The sequence below is a fragment of the Amphiprion ocellaris genome, chromosome 19 (genome assembly GCF_022539595.1).
Source record: "Amphiprion ocellaris isolate individual 3 ecotype Okinawa chromosome 19, ASM2253959v1, whole genome shotgun sequence".
In the NCBI taxonomy this organism is placed as follows: Eukaryota; Metazoa; Chordata; class Actinopteri; family Pomacentridae; genus Amphiprion; species Amphiprion ocellaris.
The window spans coordinates 24067643-24088339 of record NC_072784.1 but is presented as its reverse complement, the minus strand read 5'-3'; the positions used below and the strand labels follow the sequence as shown (position 1 = coordinate 24088339).

The 20697-nt window shown below is 38.1% G+C and overlaps 2 protein-coding genes across 4 annotated transcripts in view; one reads left to right on the top strand and one right to left on the bottom strand.

The window, feature by feature from the left end:
* Window positions 1-2892: 2892 nt before the first annotated feature.
* Window positions 2893-10135, top strand: prmt1 (protein arginine methyltransferase 1). 2 transcript variants are annotated; one of them, XM_023286717.3, is made up of 10 exons: window positions 2893-2947; window positions 4982-5077; window positions 5212-5367; window positions 5511-5574; window positions 5671-5813; window positions 6335-6422; window positions 6635-6750; window positions 6906-7056; window positions 8430-8551; window positions 8698-10135. In XM_023286717.3, exons 1-10 carry the CDS (start codon window positions 2921-2923, stop codon window positions 8779-8781), a joined length of 1047 nt encoding a protein of 348 aa, XP_023142485.1. In that variant the 5' UTR covers window positions 2893-2920; the 3' UTR covers window positions 8782-10135. The 2 variants fall into 2 exon arrangements, with proteins under 2 accessions (XP_023142485.1, XP_023142486.1); XM_023286718.3 differs by having other exon boundaries at window positions 2906-2947; window positions 4991-5077.
* Window positions 10136-14384: 4249 nt separating this feature from the next.
* Window positions 14385-20697, bottom strand: part of ppp1r35 (protein phosphatase 1, regulatory subunit 35) — a 33751-nt gene continuing 27438 nt past the window's right edge. The window contains exons 5-6 of one of the 2 annotated variants that reach the window (XM_035955644.2): window positions 20502-20604; window positions 14385-14849 (exon numbers count right to left, since the gene is read on the bottom strand). In XM_035955644.2, coding sequence (XP_035811537.1) covers window positions 14545-14849; window positions 20502-20604 — 408 coding nt within the window. In that variant the 3' untranslated portion in view covers window positions 14385-14544. The remainder of the gene's footprint in view (window positions 14850-20501; window positions 20605-20697) is intronic. The other variant, XM_023286742.3, reaches the window with a different exon arrangement.

The following is a 20697-nucleotide window of genomic DNA, read 5'->3' as shown; positions in this document are numbered from 1 at the left end:
CATTGTTATAACATCCAGTTATATGAATTGATAAAGCCAAATTAAAGCAATCAGTTAGCCAAACTCCAAGCATGTTGCAAGGACATAAAGTACTGGATGATTTGTAATTTTCTTATAAGTTCAAACAAAACTGAAGTTATAGTGTTTGGCTATAAGCACCTGGGAAACACACTATCTAACCAAATAGTTACTCTGGATAGCATTGCCTTTGCCTCCAGTTTTAATGTGAGGAACGTGTGAGATAGTTTTGACCAGGACATGTCCTTTGACTCAAACATCAAACAGGACAGCCTTCTTTCACCTGCGTAACATTGTCAAAATCAGGAACAATCTGTTCCAGAATAATGCTGAAAGACTAGCTTTTGCATTTGTAACTTCTAGGCTGGACTATTGCAACTCCTTATTATCAGGATGTCCCAATAGTCCTCTTAACACCTCCAGTTGATCCAAAATGCTACAGCAAGAGTTCTGACAGGAACCAGTAAGAGAGATCATATTTCTCCTGTATTAGCCTCTCTTCATTAGCTCACTTCCATCAATCTATTATCTATACACAGCTAAATCCTCAATAGGGTTGCTGGGGGGCTGGAGTCTATCCCAGCTGACTTAGATTAAAGGCAGGGGACACCCTGGACAGGTCACCAGTATATCACAGGGCTACACAGACAACCAAGCACACTCATATTCACACCTACGGACAATTTAGAATTATCAATTAACGTCAGCATGTTTTTGGACTGTGGGAGGAAGCCAGAGTACCCAGAGAAAACCCATGCATGTACAGGGAGAACCTGAAAACTCCATGCAGAAAGTTCCCAGGCCGGGACGCGATGATCTTCTAGCTGCGAGGCATCAGTGCCTATCAGCTACCAAGCCACCGTGCAGCCCATCACTGCAACATTCAAAGTAGAATTCTCACATAGAAAACTCTTAATAGCGACATTCCAGGTTAGTACAGGTATCACCTGTACTTTTAAGATTTGACCTAAAATGTTCCTCTTTGATAAAGCTTATAGTTAGGGATAGGTCATGTCATCTGAACCGTTCCTTGGTTATGCTGCTATATGTTTAGACTACTGGGGAACTTCCCATGATGCAATGAGCATCTCTCCCCGACTCTACCATTACCTGTCACTGCTTTTGTTTCTTTCACATTGTTTGTTTGCCCCCCTTGCAGGTGTGTCTGCATCTGGAGTTACACATCTTTGATCTGCAGTCATTGGCCTCACCAATCTCCAAAATGTTAATTGTTCTCTTTTGTATCATCTGTTCTCCATCTGCTGTCCTGCTATCCCCATCCCAACCATTTCCCCACTCCCCTCATCCCCATCCTCAGCCCAACCAGTCAAGGCAGAGGGCTGCACTCCCTGAGCCTGGTTCGGTCTAATGATTTTTTTTCCTTTTGTCCTTCTAAAGGAGAGGTTTTAAGGGTTTTCCCACTGTCGCCAAGCGCTCGCTCAATGGGAATCCAAAGGCAACTTTCGATTTGTTGGGTTTTCTGTTCTAAAATTTGTAAGGTCTATGTGAAATGCTGTGGGATGACATATATTGTGACATATAAATAAAATTGAACTGAATCTTTTTTAATATTAATTGAAATATGTGGTAAGCTCTCATTGATTAGGTTAATATTTTCAGAGTGGATTGAATAGATTTGTTGCATAATATCCTAATGGCTTCTGTTAATGTGATTCTTTGAATTCACATTTTAATGTTTTATGCTATTTTCATTTCTAATGCATTACATTGAAGTTTTTGAGATGCTCTGGTGTGTCGGTATGCTATTTCCACATATTTTCCATTGCTTTCCCAATTATCATCTGAATACTGTACTCTGTGATGTTGTAGAGAGGAAGTATAGAATGTCGTAAAAAGAAAAGACTCAAGTATAAGTACCTAAAATCTGCACTTAAGTACAGTACTTGAATAACTGTACTTAGGTGCATTCCATCACTGTACTATGATGTGAGGCTGTAGGCAGCAATTTGGAGCACGCTGTCCTGTTTTTCTCTCGAAGGAATGCAAAACAGAAGAAAAGTGTATAATGCCTTGAGAAATGTGATTTTGTTATTCCACCTGATATATTTTGGGATTTCTGTATCCAAAAAAGTAGTGCAAAGTATGTATGGTCCTTAACACACCCATTTACACAATGATGACAGCTGAGCTAGCCACCAAGGGAGTTCTATTGTTCGGTGTAGGAACACTGTGACACAAGGATAGGAGAAGCCAGGAAACAATCCATTAGCTTTGTGTAACTACCAGTTGACCATTGGAGGGTTTATCTTTCTCATGTAACATGTTTTTCTCACATTGTATTATTAAACATGTCTGATATGGATTTAAAGCAAAACAAATACGTATTTGTTAAAAATGATAAGACAATCCTTAATTAACTAATTTATTTCAGTGACGTCAGACATTTGATGTACTCGTTCTTCTTTTAACATAATTTCCCTTTAGAAAAAATGGTTAAGTTTTGTATGCTAACTGCTATGAAAAATGTATGTATCTTACAATCCACAGAATTAGTTCATAGTGCGGCTCTTGGACGCAACTACAGCGAGGAGACCAACTTAACATTCCGTGATCACGTGAATGCAGAAGACTTCCTCAGAGTTGCACTGCTACTGCCTCTGGATGTGAGATTCCACATGAAACGATAATGGCTTTATTTACTCAATTCATTAACTCCAGTATCTGATTTTTCTGTATTTCTGTGACCCGCAGAAGATAAAATATGTTTTTTTTTTTTTTTTATTTTTCACTGTTAGAAGGCACATATTCCGACTTTCCGAGATTCTAGAAGGCGGCCTTAAATTACAAGCAGTGTTTGATCCAATCAGAAATAAAAGTCGCCTGTCGTGGGCGTGGCAAAGGAAGACTTTTTCAAACTCGCATAACTAGGTAGCAAATCGAAATGGCGGCGCCAGCAGAGAGGATGGAGGTAAGGTCTTACAATAAGAAATACTATTTATGGTCTCTAAGTAACATTTGTAAGCTATATACGCACATTGTCATCAGTCCAGGAGAATTTTTTTCAAAGTGACACATGGCCTTAACATTTGGGTTTTGTCTCCAAATACGAATCAGATTGTGGTGCATCCATTTTAACTTGGCTTTCCTTACTTGAGTAATGCGTCTGCTGTTGCCGCTTATTCATTTAGCATCGCACACCGGGTATTTCACCGTGTTTAGACCTTGTCTTAGTTTACCACGTAGACAACGACTGTTCTTTGTAGCTTGCGCGACCAGTCAGTGGATGCGATAGCCGGCCGGCGGAGACTGACGAGCCTTTGGGACCGCATGGAGACTAACGTGTTAGCTTTCGAGCTAGTTAGCTAGCAGCTACAGACATGGATGCTGCCTCATTCTCTAAGTGTTTTTTCCTCTGTTGACCTGTTATCTTGCTATAAGTAGATGCAACACAATTCGGGCGAATGTATTTTTTATTGGTGCGGTCTGCTTTATTAGTGGTGTCAATTTACGTCTTTGCTAACTTTCTTATGGTATGATTTTTTTTTAATTGCCCAACGTTTTTAGTCTAGTACGTACTTACCTGAGAATTAGTTTATCTACATTACATAGTGGGCTCCACCGGTTGTAGAGGCCTGGCACTTATTTCCAATAATTAATTGTAACTTTGAAACAAACTGAGAGTTGACACGGTACAAGAGTAGAAGTGCTTTGTGGCGACCCTTAAGGAAGGCCAACCTACATCAACCATGTGCTCCTATCTTTTGTGCTGCTGAGGAGATTGCCTTGTTCGCTGCCAACTCGTGGAGTGCAGAAAGTCACAGATCCAACTGTGAAACATTTCATTGTTAAGTCGTTGTTTCGTTAATACATTATAAAGCGTGTAGTTCACTGTTAGCCATTTTTAAGGTGTTTATAAACTTTATAGATTGATTTCGTTCAAACAAACCAGTTCATACAGGTCATTAGGGCTGTGACTAATGACAATAGTGATAGTGGATTAATCTGTCCATTATTGAAAGGATTAATTAACTGTTTGGATTATGAATTTCACATTTACTTAACTTTTTTGAGCAGACTGTCTATTTCTGTTCTACATATTCAACTGTAGTAGTACTTATTAATAAGGAATCCTAGTTATGAATGGCAGGTTCCCTGTGAAAAGTAACGCCAAGTTGTTTTCGAAGAGGACAAAAGGATTTTCAAGACCTTTTATTTTTATAGAATTGGAATCAACTGATTATTTGCCTGGCAGTTTCCAGTTATCTGTGTTACTTTTATACAGTTTCAATCTGACTACTGATAAAATATATTAGCTTAAAATTGTGTTACTTTGATTCTGATGCCGTCACTTTCTGTCTGTAGCCTCCACCCTGGTTTAAACCAATGTCCTAACCCATAGCACTAATGGATTGGCTACACATCTTGAGTAATAGCCTATCAACTGAAGAATAATAAATTAATTAAACATGTAAAATAAGTAAAGGAATTTCCATTAAGCTGTGTGTTGGAGTTTGTGTTATTTTAAATTTTCACACCAAGATTTTTTTTTTTTTTACAGCAACTGTTCCATTCTAAATATTGATTATTTGACTCATTAAGTACTGATAATGCTGTCCTGCTAACCCCACCCTAACCACTCCATGGCACCCCTTTATCCCCACTCTCGCTCCAATCGGTTGAGAGATAAAGTCAAATCTGATCGAATGAACTGAACTACTAGTTTAAAAACACCTGTAGCCTTTTGACATTTTTTAAAATTTCAGTCACATTGAAAACATTTGATTATTTTTTGTCTAGTTTTTAATGGTATTTATTGTAACATTAGGGAAATTGATTAGCTGAACATTGGCCAAACAAGTGATGTTAAAATGCTAACATTCATTTGACACCAGCACCAGTCTTCAGTACCCATCCCTCCATTTGGCACTGACTGAGTTTCACCTTCTAAACTGTAAACGCAGAAGCAAAGCCTAAGCTAACTAACACGTTTGTCTTTGTTGAGGTTTCTCAGGGGGAGAGTTCAGTCAAGCCTGCAGCAGAGGATATGACATCGAAGGACTATTACTTTGACTCATACGCCCACTTTGGAATCCACGAGGTAGTTTTTTTGAGAGAAAAAAAAGAGGGAGGGGGAGAAGCAGCACTTCAATAAATTGCACTTTTTGTCACAAAAGTGTTATAATTGGTCTTTTTTTTTTTTTAAAATTTGTTTTTTTTTAACTCCCACTGTAGGAGATGCTGAAAGATGAGGTTCGCACTTTGACCTATCGCAATTCCATGTTTCACAACAAGCACCTGTTTAAGGACAAGGTGGTTTTAGATGTGGGCAGTGGGACAGGCATCCTCTGCATGTTTGCTGCCAAAGCTGGAGCCAAGAAGGTCATCGGGGTATGTGGTTGGTTTTATCAGAACTAATCCAATTATTTTGTAGTAATTGCATCGCTTGCTGGTGGGGAGGGTTTTAACAAATAGTGATGACCTTGATAGTGGTAATGTGTGAATTAAGAAAGTATTTGTCTTCATTTTAACAGATAGAGTGCAGCAGCATCTCAGACTATGCTGTAAAAATTGTCAAGGCGAATAACTTGGATGATGGTGAGTAAATTGAATCCTGCAGTGAAGGGTCTTTGGGTGAGGATAATGGTAAATAGAATAAAAGAATAAAAATTGTGATCTTTTTTGTGTTTCCAGTTGTGACCATTATTAAGGGGAAGGTCGAGGAAGTGGAGCTGCCCGTGGATGGAGTAGACATTATCATATCAGAATGGATGGGCTACTGCCTCTTCTATGAGTCCATGCTCAATACAGTCATTTATGCCAGGGACAAGTGGCTGGTATGTCTGTCTTCCCTGTGGGAGGAGCTGCTTATTCCAAGCTCTGCATTCCATGTAGAGCTTTGGGATTTCTGACCACTACTAAATGGGTCGGCTGCATGTGTGAACACACACCCTGATCGCTTAGCTGTAAAAGTCGCGTCAGCAATCTTGCTAGGTCAGATGTTTCTGTATAACTGTCAACAGGGCACAAGTGTCGACTGAGCCTTCACATTAATGAATAGACACGCACAATTAGCGGTACTTTGTGAAGTTATTAAAGGAAAGAGTTTTCTACATTTTACCACCAATATTTGTCTGAAAACGTCACAGATGCTTCATCAGTGTGTGCCAAAATCAAAACACACCTTTTTCATGCACGTTACAGTTTCAAATCTATTACGCAACAAAATGAAATTTCCATAGTAACACTTTACTGCGATTGAATCAGACACTAACAGCTTAAACAAATAATGATGCTCACCAAAAATTTAAGAAATCTGTTAAATTCTCTTCCCCTCCTCTCCTTACCCAATTGACAGAAGCCAGATGGACTAATTTTCCCAGACAGGGCAACCCTTTATGTCACTGCCATTGAAGACAGGCAATACAAGGACTACAAAATCCACTGTGAGTAGTTGGTTACCTGACCAAACGTGAACCTGTGAATTGCAGTGTTTGTGATGCCTTTTTTGATACTACAGTAGTGTCCATCTGTATATGCACAGAGCTGTTTTTTTAAAAAATCTCATAGCCTGCCTAAAGGCTGAACTAACCAACCAAATGACTGGTGTTATAAATGGTATTTATGTGGCTGGTCTGTCTGTATGTCTTTGTGTCAGGGTGGGAGAATGTGTATGGTTTTGATATGTCATGCATCAAGGAGGTGGCAATTAAGGAACCCCTGGTTGATGTAGTGGATCCCAAGCAGCTGGTCAGCAACTCGTGTCTCATCAGGGTGGGTGTATAAATATCTGTTTTTCTAATGGTATGCTGTTTGAATGATACTGGGAAAGTGGTCTATCTATGTTTGACTGCAGAGGGGTTGACTGTGTTTTCTGCAACAGAATTTGTGTAATCTGTCAAATGTCATCTTAACATGTGTTTGTTTAGGAGGTGGACATCTACACAGTGAAGGCAGAGGACCTGACCTTCACCTCACCATTCTGCCTGCAGGTGAAACGGAATGATTACATCCATGCGCTGGTCACCTACTTCAACATTGAGTTTACCCGTTGCCACAAGAGGATCGGCTTCTCCACCAGTCAGTCTGCATTCCAACATGCAATACATCTCTTGTCATCTTACAGTTTGATAATTAGCCAGGACTGATTTAATATTCATGCATTTTTAACTTGCTTATACTTTCCTGAGTGGCTTTCCGTAACTAGTTAATTGGGTAGCGCTACTCGGGGAACTGGATAGGAGCTGTGTGCCAGAGTTGTAATACTACGATTACCCCTGATGAAAAACACTAATATTTAGGGATGCACAATGTGTGCATAGTGGATAATGGCAATCTTCGAACTGTATTTTGACAAAAAAAAAAAAAAACTCTTGCTTGCTCCTGAACACAGGCCTGCAAGATGAAACTTTGTTAAACAAGATGAAAGGGAGCCTGATGAATGTTGAGAACATATACTTGGATCAAATGACGCCAAGATGATTTTTTTATTTTTGCTCACATGGGGTTTAGTATGTTTCCTGTAAACCTGGACATGCATAGTCCCAACACACAGAGGTGCGAGTGTGATGTGGAGCTGCATGAGTGCAGAAGGTTTTTTAGGGGAATAACATTTATAGTTGGCACCATGATAAACTGGATATACTAACATACTGGCTGATGAGATGAGTTTGCAGAAGCTTGGCCAGAGAGGAATTCCAGCATGACAATGCACACCACTAAAATCAACTTCTAAAAAAGTGAAAACTATGGCCAAAAACTGGCAAAGTGGTGTTGCATGACTTGAATACAATGGAACACCCTTTGATATATCTTAAATAGAAAGGTAGAACAATACCACTGGGTAAAGCAACTGAGAAAACACATCTCTGAAGAATGGCATATCTTTCCCTTCTTTGTATATCACTCCATGCTGAAAAATTAAAAAACAGTATGCCTTCTGTAATGGAAATAGATGGTAGATGTGAGGATTTTGCTTGAATTTGACCATTGATTAATTGTAAAATCCACACAACCTGAACTGCAGGTTTCTTTAGTTAGACATTTATTCTGGTATCAATTCCTTGTTATTAGGGTAGAGGTACCTCAGTGGTTAAGGCTTTGGACTACTAGTCAGAAGGTCAGGGGTAAAGCCACAGCACTGCCAGATTGCCACTGTTAGACCTCTGAGCAAGGCCCACAGCCCTCTCTGCTCCCTACATACAATCTGCTAAGACTGCCAGCTGTCTGTCACTCAGTGTAAGTCCTACTAAATTCGGCATTAAATACACAGATTGTGGACACAAACTCAATATAAACTGCAGTGGATATTTGCAGAATGACTATTTTTATAGTCATCTTATGGTGTGATTCTGATTTAGATCTAGGCTAGGTTTTAATGAGTGTCTGCAGAACTTGAAGAATTCTGTTTCACAATTCAACCTGTGTTTTTGCACACTTTTTCTCCCTCTAAGGCCCAGAGTCTCCATACACCCACTGGAAGCAAACTGTTTTCTACCTGGATGATTACCTGACTGTCAAAACTGGTGAGGAGATCTTTGGCACAATCAGCATGAAGCCAAACGTCAAGAACAATGTAAGCAGATCAGAGCTCAACAATTCGAGACCTTCCTAAGTTTTTTTTTTTTTTCTATATTTCATTCTCAGATATGTATATATTTCTGTTACCCACTGCATTTATTCGCTATGCGCATCTTGTCTGACATGTTGTCTTGTTTGCAGAGAGACCTGGACTTCACCGTAGACATCGACTTCAGGGGTCAGCTGTGTGAGATGTCGAAGACATCAGAGTACAGAATGCGTTAGAAATTGTTTCCAACCCCCACTTCCCTCATTTTAGTTTGTCTTTAGAGGTCAGAATATACAGTTTGACTGGGAATCTGTACAGTAGCTTGATGCTCCCCTGTCACAACATTGTAACATTGTCATTTTCTTGTTCAAACTTTAACAGTATTTCAGAAGTTTTACCATCCTGGGGTTCAAAGTGCATTGGCATGGTGATTCATTGTGCAGTAGTCACTTAGCAAAATGTGTCTTTGACATGTACCTCGTGTTAGTGTCCAACAGCTTATTGGGATTTGCTATTTGTTTTTTGTTCTTTTGCATGTGCAAGATCAGTATAAACGCAAACATGGACCATTCCCACTGTTTGACAACCATGGTGTTCATCAATAATTACCAGGTTTACGTTTTCTCCAGGGTTGTTAATGCTAGGGGTTTCCCCTTCAACATGTTATTTTGAACAGCAGTCAGTACAAAGTAAGCCCAAACTGAGAAGCTCTGTTCAAAGTTGAAGAGTTGTGTAAAAACAAGTAGCTGAAAGTTAAGGCCAACAATAGAGATGGCACATTCAGAAAACTCCTTTATTGTTGCAAACATCAGCAATAGTGACACTGGGAATTAGCTGTATGAAATGTAGCTGTGTCCCAAAGTCATACTACATATTAATTCTACATGGTATGTCTCACAAAGTCTTCATAGTATTGTTTTAGCATGTTGTATACCCACTATGAACATACTTTACCATTTTATAACAGGAGATGATACATGTGATGCCAGATGTAAATCAGATTGCAACTACTGCCAATAAAACATCCCAAATGAAAAAAGTTTTACATCTAACAATTAAAATGGCTTTCTTTAAACCATCCACATTTTATTTGAAAGTTTTTCAGCTGTAAGCAGTTTCTCAATTTACTTTGTGCATTGTGTTTTGCGAGGATAGCAAGCAATGCTGTGGAATGAGTATGTAGTATGCATTTAGGACATGGTGCATAAGAGATGCTGCATACACTCAGGAAGTTGATTCCTATCATAACCATACAGTGGCCACATCAGGTAGCTGTTTGTAATGCACCAGCTATTTTTATTTAGCTTAAATCAGACCACATACTTTTGAGAAAGCACCATTCAGCACGTTAAAGTGCCACTTTCTGCTGGACTGAACAACAAAGATAGCCATTTGGCACCATAGCTGTGTCGTTTCTCTTCAAGTCCATGTGTTTATTTTGATACAATGTGTCTAAGGCTGCTTGAGTGAACGTAAATTGTAGCACCTGTGTTGGCATCCTGCAGAAACAGTTCTGACTCATGACACTTAATTTTTCTCATATCGTTCTTGGCTGCTGCTTTTTTTTGTAATAAAACTAATGAACTGTAAGTGACTTTTATTTTATGAGCTACAAAGTGTTCACACCAGTGTATCCCCGTATAGCATCTTTGTGCAATGATTCTCACCTTATAGTTCATTGCCACACCATGAAGCGCAGACCTTATGTGGGGACAGCTATTGCCCAGGCGGCAGACCAGGTTGTCCTCTATTTGGAAGGCTAACCGTTACGCTGAAAAGGAAGTTAATTTTAGATAAATCATGTGCAATGTGTCTCAAGGGCCACATTTACCTTTTGTTGAGGTCTCCAACTGCATGTTTAGTTTCAGTGAATAAAGCTGTTCAAGGTCTGTGGTACATGAAGTAGGCTGACCTTGAGTTGGGATTTTTTTTTGTCACATCCTCACCACATGGTCCAAAATGAAAAAGAAAACTGTTCTGAGCTCACCAGTTGATCTGTACCCAGGAAGGGAGGCCGCTCTTTCTAAGATTCAGACGACAAGTCAATACTTGTCGTCTGAATCTGACAGCTTCACCATTGCAATTGTTACTCAAAGATGTGAACTAAGAAAATCTAAGAGGAGGGAATAGTTTGTTAAAGGAAGTGTAAGGTATACACTTAAATACACTTACTTTCTGTCGTATCCACATTGAGATGTTATCATTATTTGAGTCTGGACTGGAAGCTGACAAATTGCTACACTATCTCCAGAGGTAAAAATGGACCAGTTTAATCAGTTGAAATGTGTCTTGATTTAGTTTGACAGGTGCAGTGACTGCATGCACAGACATCAGTGCCCTTCTCTTCTAGGCAGCGAGGCATGCACGCTGTCAGTGCTGTAAACAAAATCCTGGTGATTGCTGGTTTACAAGATATATCAGATCTGTTTCCTCTGCTTCCAGTCTTTGAGCTATGGCAAATAGAAGATGTCCCAGACCTGTGTTTGTACATGTTTTCGTGAACCTGTAAACCAGCGTACAGGCATAGAGAAATTAACTCACCCATTATTATTAAGGTAGATAGGTTGAAATCGTTTTAAGTTTAATCAACTTTAAGGCTTGCTCTAGCGACACTCAAGTTTGTTGTTTTTTTTACCCTGTTAATGTGTCCACATGATCTTTTTAGAGGCCTAAAGACACACCATGAGCAACATAAGCATGAAATGTCATGGCTAAGTATTTCCACCAAAAATCTACCATATACTGACAATAGTCTCGAAAGCACACATTGAGATTTCCATGGTCTCATATGTAACAAACCTAATGAACCAATCCTGTCAATTTGCAGGGTGGGGCTTTCTGTGTTAATTAATCCTCAAAATCGGTTTCTGGTTTGAACATGTACTGTATGTATAGATGTACTGCAATATCACAAATGGCCACTGTGTAAAGTAGTTTTACTGTGGTTGAGCAGAGATGTTGGTGAGCTGGTGTGCTTAAGCTACAGCAAGTGGGGAGGTGTGGGTGGAGTGAGAAGTAAGGGACTTCATACTAGTGCATCTCAAAAAATTAGATAACTGCAAAAATGTAATATTTTCTATTAGTTATTTATGACAGTGGAAATTTGATATTTTCTAGACTTATTACAAGTAGAATATTTTAAGCATTTTATTCTTTTAATTTAGATGATTATGGCTAATTACTCCTGAAAATGAATAAATAAAAACAGTATACCAAAATATTAGAATATTTATTTTCGAGCTTGTGTAAACTACTATTCAAACACTAAAAATATTATCTAGTTCTTGATGTACTTCAGTACACCCCACAACAGTCATGGGGAAAACTGCAGACTCATAAGTTGTCCAGAAAATGATCGCTGACCCCCTCCACAAGGAGGGTTGGCCACAGAAGGTCATTGCTAAAAATGGTGGCTGTTGGCAGAGTGCTGTATTAAAGCATAATAATGGAAAGTTAATTGTAAGAGAACAGTGTGGTAGAAAAGGCGCACAAGCAACCAGGACAAATGCAGTCTTGAGAAGATTGTCAAGAAAAGTTGATCAAAGAATTTGGGAGGGTTTCTCAAGGAGTGGATACCGCTGTTGCATTCCTAACATCTAACCACTCCTGAACTAGAGACAATGTCAGAAGCTTACCTGGGCTAAGGAGAAAAAAAGCTGGACTGTTGTCCAGTGGTTCAAAGTAATCTTTCAGATGAAAGTAAATTTTACATTTAATTTAAAAATCAAGGTCCTAGAGTCTGGAGCAAAGGTGGAGAGGCACAGAAACCCAGTGTGAAATTTTCCACAATTTGTGGACATTGTAATTTTGCTGGTTGGCATTGGTACACTGGTTTGTCAAATCCATAGTCAACGCAGCCATCTACCAGGAAGTCTCAGAGATCTTCTTACTTCCATCTGCTGACAAACTTTATGGATATGCTGCTTTTCTTTTCCAACAGGCTTTGGCTCCTGCCCACAATGCCAAAACCACAACCAAATGGTTTGCTGACCATGATATTTCTGTGCTTGATTGGTCAGCCAACTTGTCTGACCTAAACCCCATAGAATCGCATATGGTGTTTTGTCAAAAGGAAGAGAAATACCTGACCAAAAAATACAGACGATCTGAAGGCCGCGATCAAAGCAACCAGGTGTAACAAGCCAGATTAACCCCCCGGCCAAAGTATACCCAGGTATAAACTGGCCTCGGCCAAAGTATACCCCGGTATATACTTTGGCCGAGGCCAGTTTATACCTGTTGACACAGAAAGATAAAGCATGTTAAACTCTTAATTGTTAAGTTATTTAGTTAGTTTTTTTAAAATTTTTACAAAGAGGTACACTTAGCAAGCAAATCATTATGAAAGAACATAACTAGAATGTCCTTGAGCTAATTACAATTTAAAAAGTTCAAATCAAAGGAAAAACTGAATTGCATACTAAGATATGCTGTAAACAAAACATTATCAAAGAAGATCAAAATTGGCTGCTAATTTCAAATGTTGAAATATGTAACGTTTGTTCCACTTTCAAAGAGAAAGTTAGAGATGTTAGAGGGAACTAATCAAGTTTTGGGAAATATGCTAACTTTTCAAAATAAATTATACTTATGTAAATTACATGTTATGTATAATTATTGCAGGACATCTCAACTAGCAGAAGCTGCATTGACACACCCAAAATTCCTTCAGAAATTTTGTAATTTTAAATTGATCTTAGTGTATTTTCAAATAATTTGAAATACTGGATATCTGAATATTTTACATTTAATGAATACAATATATATGAAAATGAGATAAGATGAACTTGATTGATCCTTCTCTGGGGAAATTTAAATGCTACAGCAGTTAGATACAAATGAGGTATGAAGGAAGCAAGACAAAAAAAATACAAAGCACAATAAGACTAAAAAAAAAAAAGATCGACTATGTAAGACAATGTACACATTTTACATGTACATAAATGGCATAATAAACAAAGTACATATGGAAATATACAGGTATGACATGATTATTATACATATGGATATGTACAGGTATTATGAATTATGAATTATGAATATACATATGGATATTGTTGCGGTGCCAGTCTTTTCTCTGTTGCTCTTCTCTTGCAGGTCTCTGGCTGGGCAAAGTCTGTAATCCCCTAACCTGGTACACCTGGCTATATAAGCCAGCCTGCTGAGCCAGAGCTCTCTCTCCGCTCTGCTCTCTTCACTGCTCTTGACATCCAGCCACCCATGCTGTCCTTTCATGTACTTGGTTTGCTTTACACTGACAACATGCACCACACATTGACCATTGCCACTGTACACCCTCACACACCACTGATGCTTACTACCACACCTCATGTTTACCTTAATAAATAATCTTTTGTTGAAGTTAAACCATCTGTGCATTTCCTCTTTTGTTGCGGCCTAAGAGCCAGTCATAACAATATGTACCCAATTGAAGGACATACAGTGTAAAGAAGTGTACGTTTTTACAGACTAATAGTGCTACATTTCTGTTGATGCAGTCAAAAAGTTACTAATCTAACGATGTTATCAATGCAGTCCCCCCCCCCCCACTTTCTTGCTCGAAAATATCAAAGCTTAAAGCAGTGCTTGGATGAAAATTCTAAGCCCGGTGCTGCTTTTCCAAATCAAGCTCATCCCTCCACCCTAGCATCCCCACAGTACTTCTGGTGCAGACATTTGTGCATTTTTCTTTTTGGATGTGTTTTTGTTATTTGTTGCATTCTTGTATTTGGACTGTGTTTGTGTTTTCACATTTGTATGTGCTTGGCGCTTTAGGGGCCACTGTTGCTCTAGATTTACAACAAATCCTTCTGACTGGACAACATCATGACCGAGTGACTGTATTTGAAAAGAAAAAACTTTAATAGAAAAAACAATGTGCTGTTATAGAAACTATATGACATTTCAGTTTACATTCTTAATTAAAACAGTGACAGGATGATTAAAAAATCTGGCTAATAAGAATCTTAGAGCCTCCAGCAAATCAGAGCTTGTGTGTATCAAGGTGTGGTCTCCCAGCATCTCTGTCGTCTGTAAAGATCAAAGGTGGAGTCCGCAGGGTGTGACGATGGGCAGGGACTGCCATTGACTGGCTCTTCCTCTAGTGGGAGGGGCTTCTGTCTCAGCAGGTCAGAGGTTATGAAGAAAAGAAGGGAAGGACCTTTTGCTACCTTGCTCTCATAGTAGCAGTGGCGTGGGGCCAGCAGCAGCTTTTCATGCAACACCTGACTCATTAGCTGATCCTCCTGCACATCAATGCTTACCAGTGAGGTGAAGAGAAGCTGAGAGTGCGAGACATTCACTACTGCAGACATAAAGACACACACACACACACACAGAGAACAAACTTAAATAAGGTTGTAGAATACAAAAAAAATATATGGCTTAACATTACTGTTTCACAACACACTGATACTAGAAAGGTGTCACAATGCCCTGCTATTGAAAAATGGTACTATACTGCATTCTACTAGAACTGACATTTAGCAAGATACTAAGAATGATAGTGTTTTAATAAGTCAGCAACAGTAGGGTATGTTTGTGGCATCCTACAGTCATAGCGACTCAACCACACCAACTCAAATATGTCAAACCATGTGATTGATTTTGTAAAAGGACAACTTACCTTTGGACTTTGACAAGGCAAGCAAGGACAATGACAACTGTCCAATTTGACTTTATTTGTGTTGCTTACTTAAGAAAAACACCTATTATAAATGATCTACTAAATTCCTGCTAAAAGAGTGAAAGTGGGTGATTAAAATGTGCAGTCAGTCTAGTACTGCTGCACTCTGATGTCAGCAAGGAGTGAACCTTTCATAAACAGCAGTGCAACGTGATGGTCAAGAGACAACACATTCCTATAGTCTGGCTGCATGTGAACATGTAAGAACACTGGTACAAAAATTCACACCTGTCAATAGCTTATTTTCACATCCTCCACTGTGCTGCCCTGCCATCTTCAAAACATTTTTAGTTTATTAAATGAAGAATAATAATAATTAGAAAATTTATGATGAAATTTTTCAGTGTGTTAATGCAGCTTCTGCCAGCTGTCCATTTTATTTTGAAAAGTCAGCGTACTTCATAAAACCAGAACAGTTCCTTTTAACATCTCTGGGCTTTTACTTGTAAACTGTAGTGTACTTCACAGAGTCCCATTAGCTGCCTGTAAATACCAGTGCTTTTCATGGGCTACGGATATGAGACTTTTAAAAAATCTAGGTTACAATAGAGCTGCTCATTAAGGTCTGTGTACGGACTCAAAGCGAGCCAAAGCATGCAGAGGATTTGTCCATCAATTTGACATTAGGTAGGTTATATCTTGACAGTCTACCATAGTGGGAAGCCACAAGGCAGTGTTTTTTTTGTTTGTTTTCTGAAAAACCAGCATATTTCAGAATCTCTGGCAAAACTTTTTTTAAACAATTCAGAACTTTTATTATGATAGTGTACTGTACCTCAATGCATCCTGTTAACGCTTGTTTGTAGTTAATTAAGGATTTTACTGTGAAAAGCCCACATACATGAATTTCCTCCTGTTAGTCTTGTTAAAGTCTTAATACCTTTTAAAGAAAATAATGATAAAATATTCAGCAGCTATAGATTCTCAAACCAATATCACCTATTAGAGACTCTTATTTTTAAGTTCAACCCAACACAATTGGAGGGCCACGAAAAAGGTAACCTTTATGGTTACTGGTCCGGGACTTGTTAGTACATTTATCAAGGGTTTGTTAATATAATTAGTCACAGCTGTGTTGATTTGCCTTAAAACTGTTGTTACATATGTCAAACTGATAAAGCACACTAAAACATTACACATTGCTGATGGAGGCAGCCCTATTTGGAATCCTTCTTTCCCAGTCCAGCATCAATCAGCTAATCAGGCCATCTGAAATCATGCATTCATTCCCTATTCCTTATCAAGGACACTACTTGAGTCTTGGTGCTATGGAACTGAGACTTAAAGAAAAAATCAATTAAATCCAGGTTACAATAGAGTAGTTCAGTAAGCTCTGTTGCTGTGTATAGACTCCTATTTTAAAAGTGAACATATACAGATGGTTTGTTCATCAATATGTGTGTGAGACAGAGCCAGAAAGAGGTACTGTTCGGGGAGCTCCATTCAACATCAGGGAGATTTGGTTTGACAGTCTAGCAATGTGTGAAGTCATGAGACAGAATTTATGTTGAAAAGCAACCATATTTCAGAGTCCCAGGTAAACCTTTTGCAATATGCTTTTTGACAGTGTACCTCAATACATCCTAACTTTTGTTTTTTTTCAGCTGTCAACTTTTATTTTGAAAAGCCTACATATGTGAACTCCATTCCCTGCATCTTGTGAGAGCCTTGCTCCTTTTTTAAAAAAACAAAAAACAAAAAACAACATCCTTAAACCACTGTTACTTGGAACTGACTATTATTTAGAAATTTAACAGATACGGAGGGCTATTAAACACTCTATGGCTTATAGATACTAGTCTATGAGATGCTAGAGCACGTATCAAGGCTTTGTTATCAGTAACAGCTTTGCTGATTTTCTTTGAAGCTGCTGTTAGATATGTCCTGCTACTAGTTAGACTAAGGATTAGCCTCTTGAACAAATGGTCACAGGTTAAAAACTACAAATCAACTAAAACAAAAAAATTCAGTGTGTGAAGCACAGTCTTTTTTGAACACTCTATGTGGTATTTTTATGTATATACTGTCTAATATATAGATTTGGTTGCAAGTTAGAGAGATTCACGGTTTCTGATTTTCACACAAAACTTTGGAGTTTCCATATAATGGGAGTCAATAAGAGGTTTGGTAGGCACGCTGTGCTCTGAGGTGATGTATGAAAAAAATTCTGATCTAAATTGAAATTTCTAAAGGAAATTTCTGGATAAAAAAAAAAAACTAACATAAAACTTGAACTGGCACAGCCTGAAAACTGTAAAAGATATCAGAGCAGAGATCTAGATAAATAACATTCAAAGTCTTGTGACCCATTTAAACTTTGAATGAATTCAACTGTAAAATCTGCAGGACCTGCAGGGTTCCAAAGACAGCAGAGTGTTGGCAGTTGTCCAGCAGACTTTGCATGTGTGTCAGTGGGGATTTAAATTAAAAAAGAAAAAGAATTTCATAAAAAACTATGCTGAATTGCTACTAAAAGTCATAGTACAGCATTCCCAATTGAGCTGCACGTTTTGATTTTAATTTGGATGGGTTTTCTCAAAGGTGCGGAAAGAGTTAAGGGGTGAAAATCATATTACAAGAATTTATAAGAATAAGCCCAAGGAACAGTATTAACAGTATTATATGCGTCAATGCTTACATATGGACATCACATCACTGACTGACTGAACTGGCCTATGAATTCTGCTAAAATAAGGTAATTAACAGCTAAACACTGTGCCTGAACACACCCCATGTAGACAAAACGCAGCACTGGCCCTGCTAATATGCTACTCTATTCATGCCTTCTGTGTAAACATGGACGCCACATGAAAGTCAGTGATCAAGTCATCTGTCAACTGAGATTCTTCAAGTACAGCATGACAATAATTGGGTAACACTGAGATAAGGTTACAAAAATTATAATATAAATAGGGGGAACCATAAATATACACTTACATTCTAGCAAGGGTGCTCTATGGTAAAAAAAAAAAAATCCTTCTGACAACTTACACTGGTGGTTAACTGAAAAGAGAATCCTGAGGTGGCGTAAATTAGGCTAAAACCATATCTCAGATGAGCTTCATAGTATGGCCGCATTTGAAACTTTCAGACAACAACCATAATAATGTTAAGCAAACTGAGTGCAAGAGTTCACTAATCATTCAACAACACTGAACCACTTGAAACAAGTAAGTTCATGTCAGGTGTTTCAGTGCAATGCTGTGAATGTATTTTAAACAGTTTATTTTAAAAAAACAAAACTCATCTACACCTGTTTAGTCTTTAAAGTGAAATTTAAAAATCAGGCTATAAGAGCTTGGTGTAAACAGAAATACATGTGCTGCCTTACTCATTATTTCGACAAGTCCAAATGGTAGCCTGACAATATATTGTATGTTGGCAATTCAACCAGGCACACTTTAAACCTTGCATCATATACAGCCGTCTCTTCGTAATTTTGAAATTGTCAAAAATATGTCCCCAGGACACAACTGCATCTGACTACAGTAAATCAATGTAGCAGTAATCACTGAAACTAATGCCACTGGATTATCTGATTGCCATGTGGTCTACGGTACACCACAGAAGTGCAATACCACATAAATGTTACATCTGAATTTTGAATTATTTGCCAGAGACCCTTATCATTGGGACTGATGCACCAATGATGAAATAAAAACAAAGGAAAGTGATCATATTGCAGGGATTTTAATTACCCTACACTGGCTGCCCATTTGTCTTAGGGCTGATTTTGAAATTTCACGTACTACTTTGGAAGCCCTTCATAGGCCTAGAAAATATATCAGAACTGCTGTCCCCTTATCACTCATTCACAGCCTCAGATCTTTAGGAAAGAACCTGCCAACTGTTAGCCACAATGCTTAAAATTCAAGTGTATACCATTAGGGCTCTTTGGTTGTGGAACAACCTGCCTGAAACACTCTGGCCTGCTAAATCGGTATCCTCTTTTAAATCAGTTATTTGTATTAAAGCACTTTCGCATAAGGTGTGATTCTTGTTATTATTATGTTTGTCATAAATATTACTTTTTTCACTGACTTGTCTTTTCCTTGTGTGATGCTAAGGATGCGGAGTATAGCAGTATAAAGTATACATAAAAAAAAGATTTGAGAAGAGACTAAACAAGCAATCAGGAAGTCTTTTTTTTTTTTAAAAATGAGACAACCTTTACTCTGAGTCTTTATTTTTAGATATATTCTGTTTGTAAAGTCATTATGTAAAAACTGTGGTACTAATGAGAATGTCTTGTATTAGATAAATGTGTAGCATATACATATTTTTTTACGTAAACTGGAAAATAAATACACTTAAATACACTTTTCTATCTCATGCATGTGAATTTTCAGATTTATAGAAAATTATATCCTTTTATAATAGTACTTACTGTACAGATTAAAAATGGTCAAATAAACAACGATGAAAATAATGAGTGAAAATAGTGAAAATAATACTTATTTGTCTTAGATAAGATCAGTGCTGAAAAACATGCAGGGAATGTTAAGTCAGTCAAAGATGCTATTAGCTTAACGTTACCGTGTAACTTGCATACTGAAACTTTAGTCTATAGCTTAACATGTTCTCTACTGCTGACTACTGAATTGCAAAAGCTTATGAGTAAAAAGATACAATTTCACTGGTCTTCATTTGTCTGATTCTGAGATATTTAATCTATTTTTCAGCTAAAGCTGACAAGCATCAAGTCTGAGTGATTGCTTTCATAGACTAGTCCTCTTGCAACAACTCTAAAAACCAAGTGCATTATTTATCTCTCATGAGAACAAAATAGATTTAATCACATTTACGTAAGATATATTAACTTCAGTCTTGAATGTCATTTTTGGCAGTGTAAAGACTTGGGTTTGGACAGTATGAATGCTGTTGGTGCAGCTTGTCTGTTACTGAAGATTTTAAAATTTTATGTCTTATTTAAGTGTCTTCATGTTTTTGTTTGAAGATGTTTATTACTACACAGAATTTAATTAAATATTCTATCGTTTGCCTTATTGTAAGATGACATAGCTTGTAAATAATGTCAAGTTTTATATACTTTTACTTCACTCAGAATTTTCTTTGTATTTGTCATTTCAAGATACAAATTCCTAGATGCTTGCTGAGCCTAATGGTCACCACATAAGTGCAGCATCCATAGTTTCAACTCTTTGCTGGCTAGAGTGCATGTTACCGATAAGACATCCTTCACAACAGAGAACCAGAATACTGGCTGACCCAGAGAGCAAACATACATGAAATGAGGAAAATGAGAAGTACCCTGTGTGTTACCTTCAGTAGCTCTGGCACGGATTAGGTTTTTGGTTCTCTCTGAGCTCTGCAGAGTCTCCTGAATGGCCTTCTGGGAGTTAAACTCGGCCCCCTACAGGAAAACTGACAGGTGACCATGGAAACCAGATGCTAACCAGTTGGTAATGAGCTCAGGATTTATTGATAACCTATTAATAAACAGTGT

Excerpts from the sequence above, each read along its gene's own strand:
- prmt1 (XM_023286717.3), top strand. The coding sequence starts at position 2,921 with ATGGCGGCGCCAGCAGAGAGGATGGAG. Across the intron at positions 5,368-5,510 it reads GAGCCAAGAAGGTCATCGGG|ATAGAGTGCAGCAGCATCTC; the intron begins GTATGTGGTTGG and ends TCATTTTAACAG. Across the intron at positions 5,814-6,334 it reads ATGCCAGGGACAAGTGGCTG|AAGCCAGATGGACTAATTTT; the intron begins GTATGTCTGTCT and ends CCCAATTGACAG.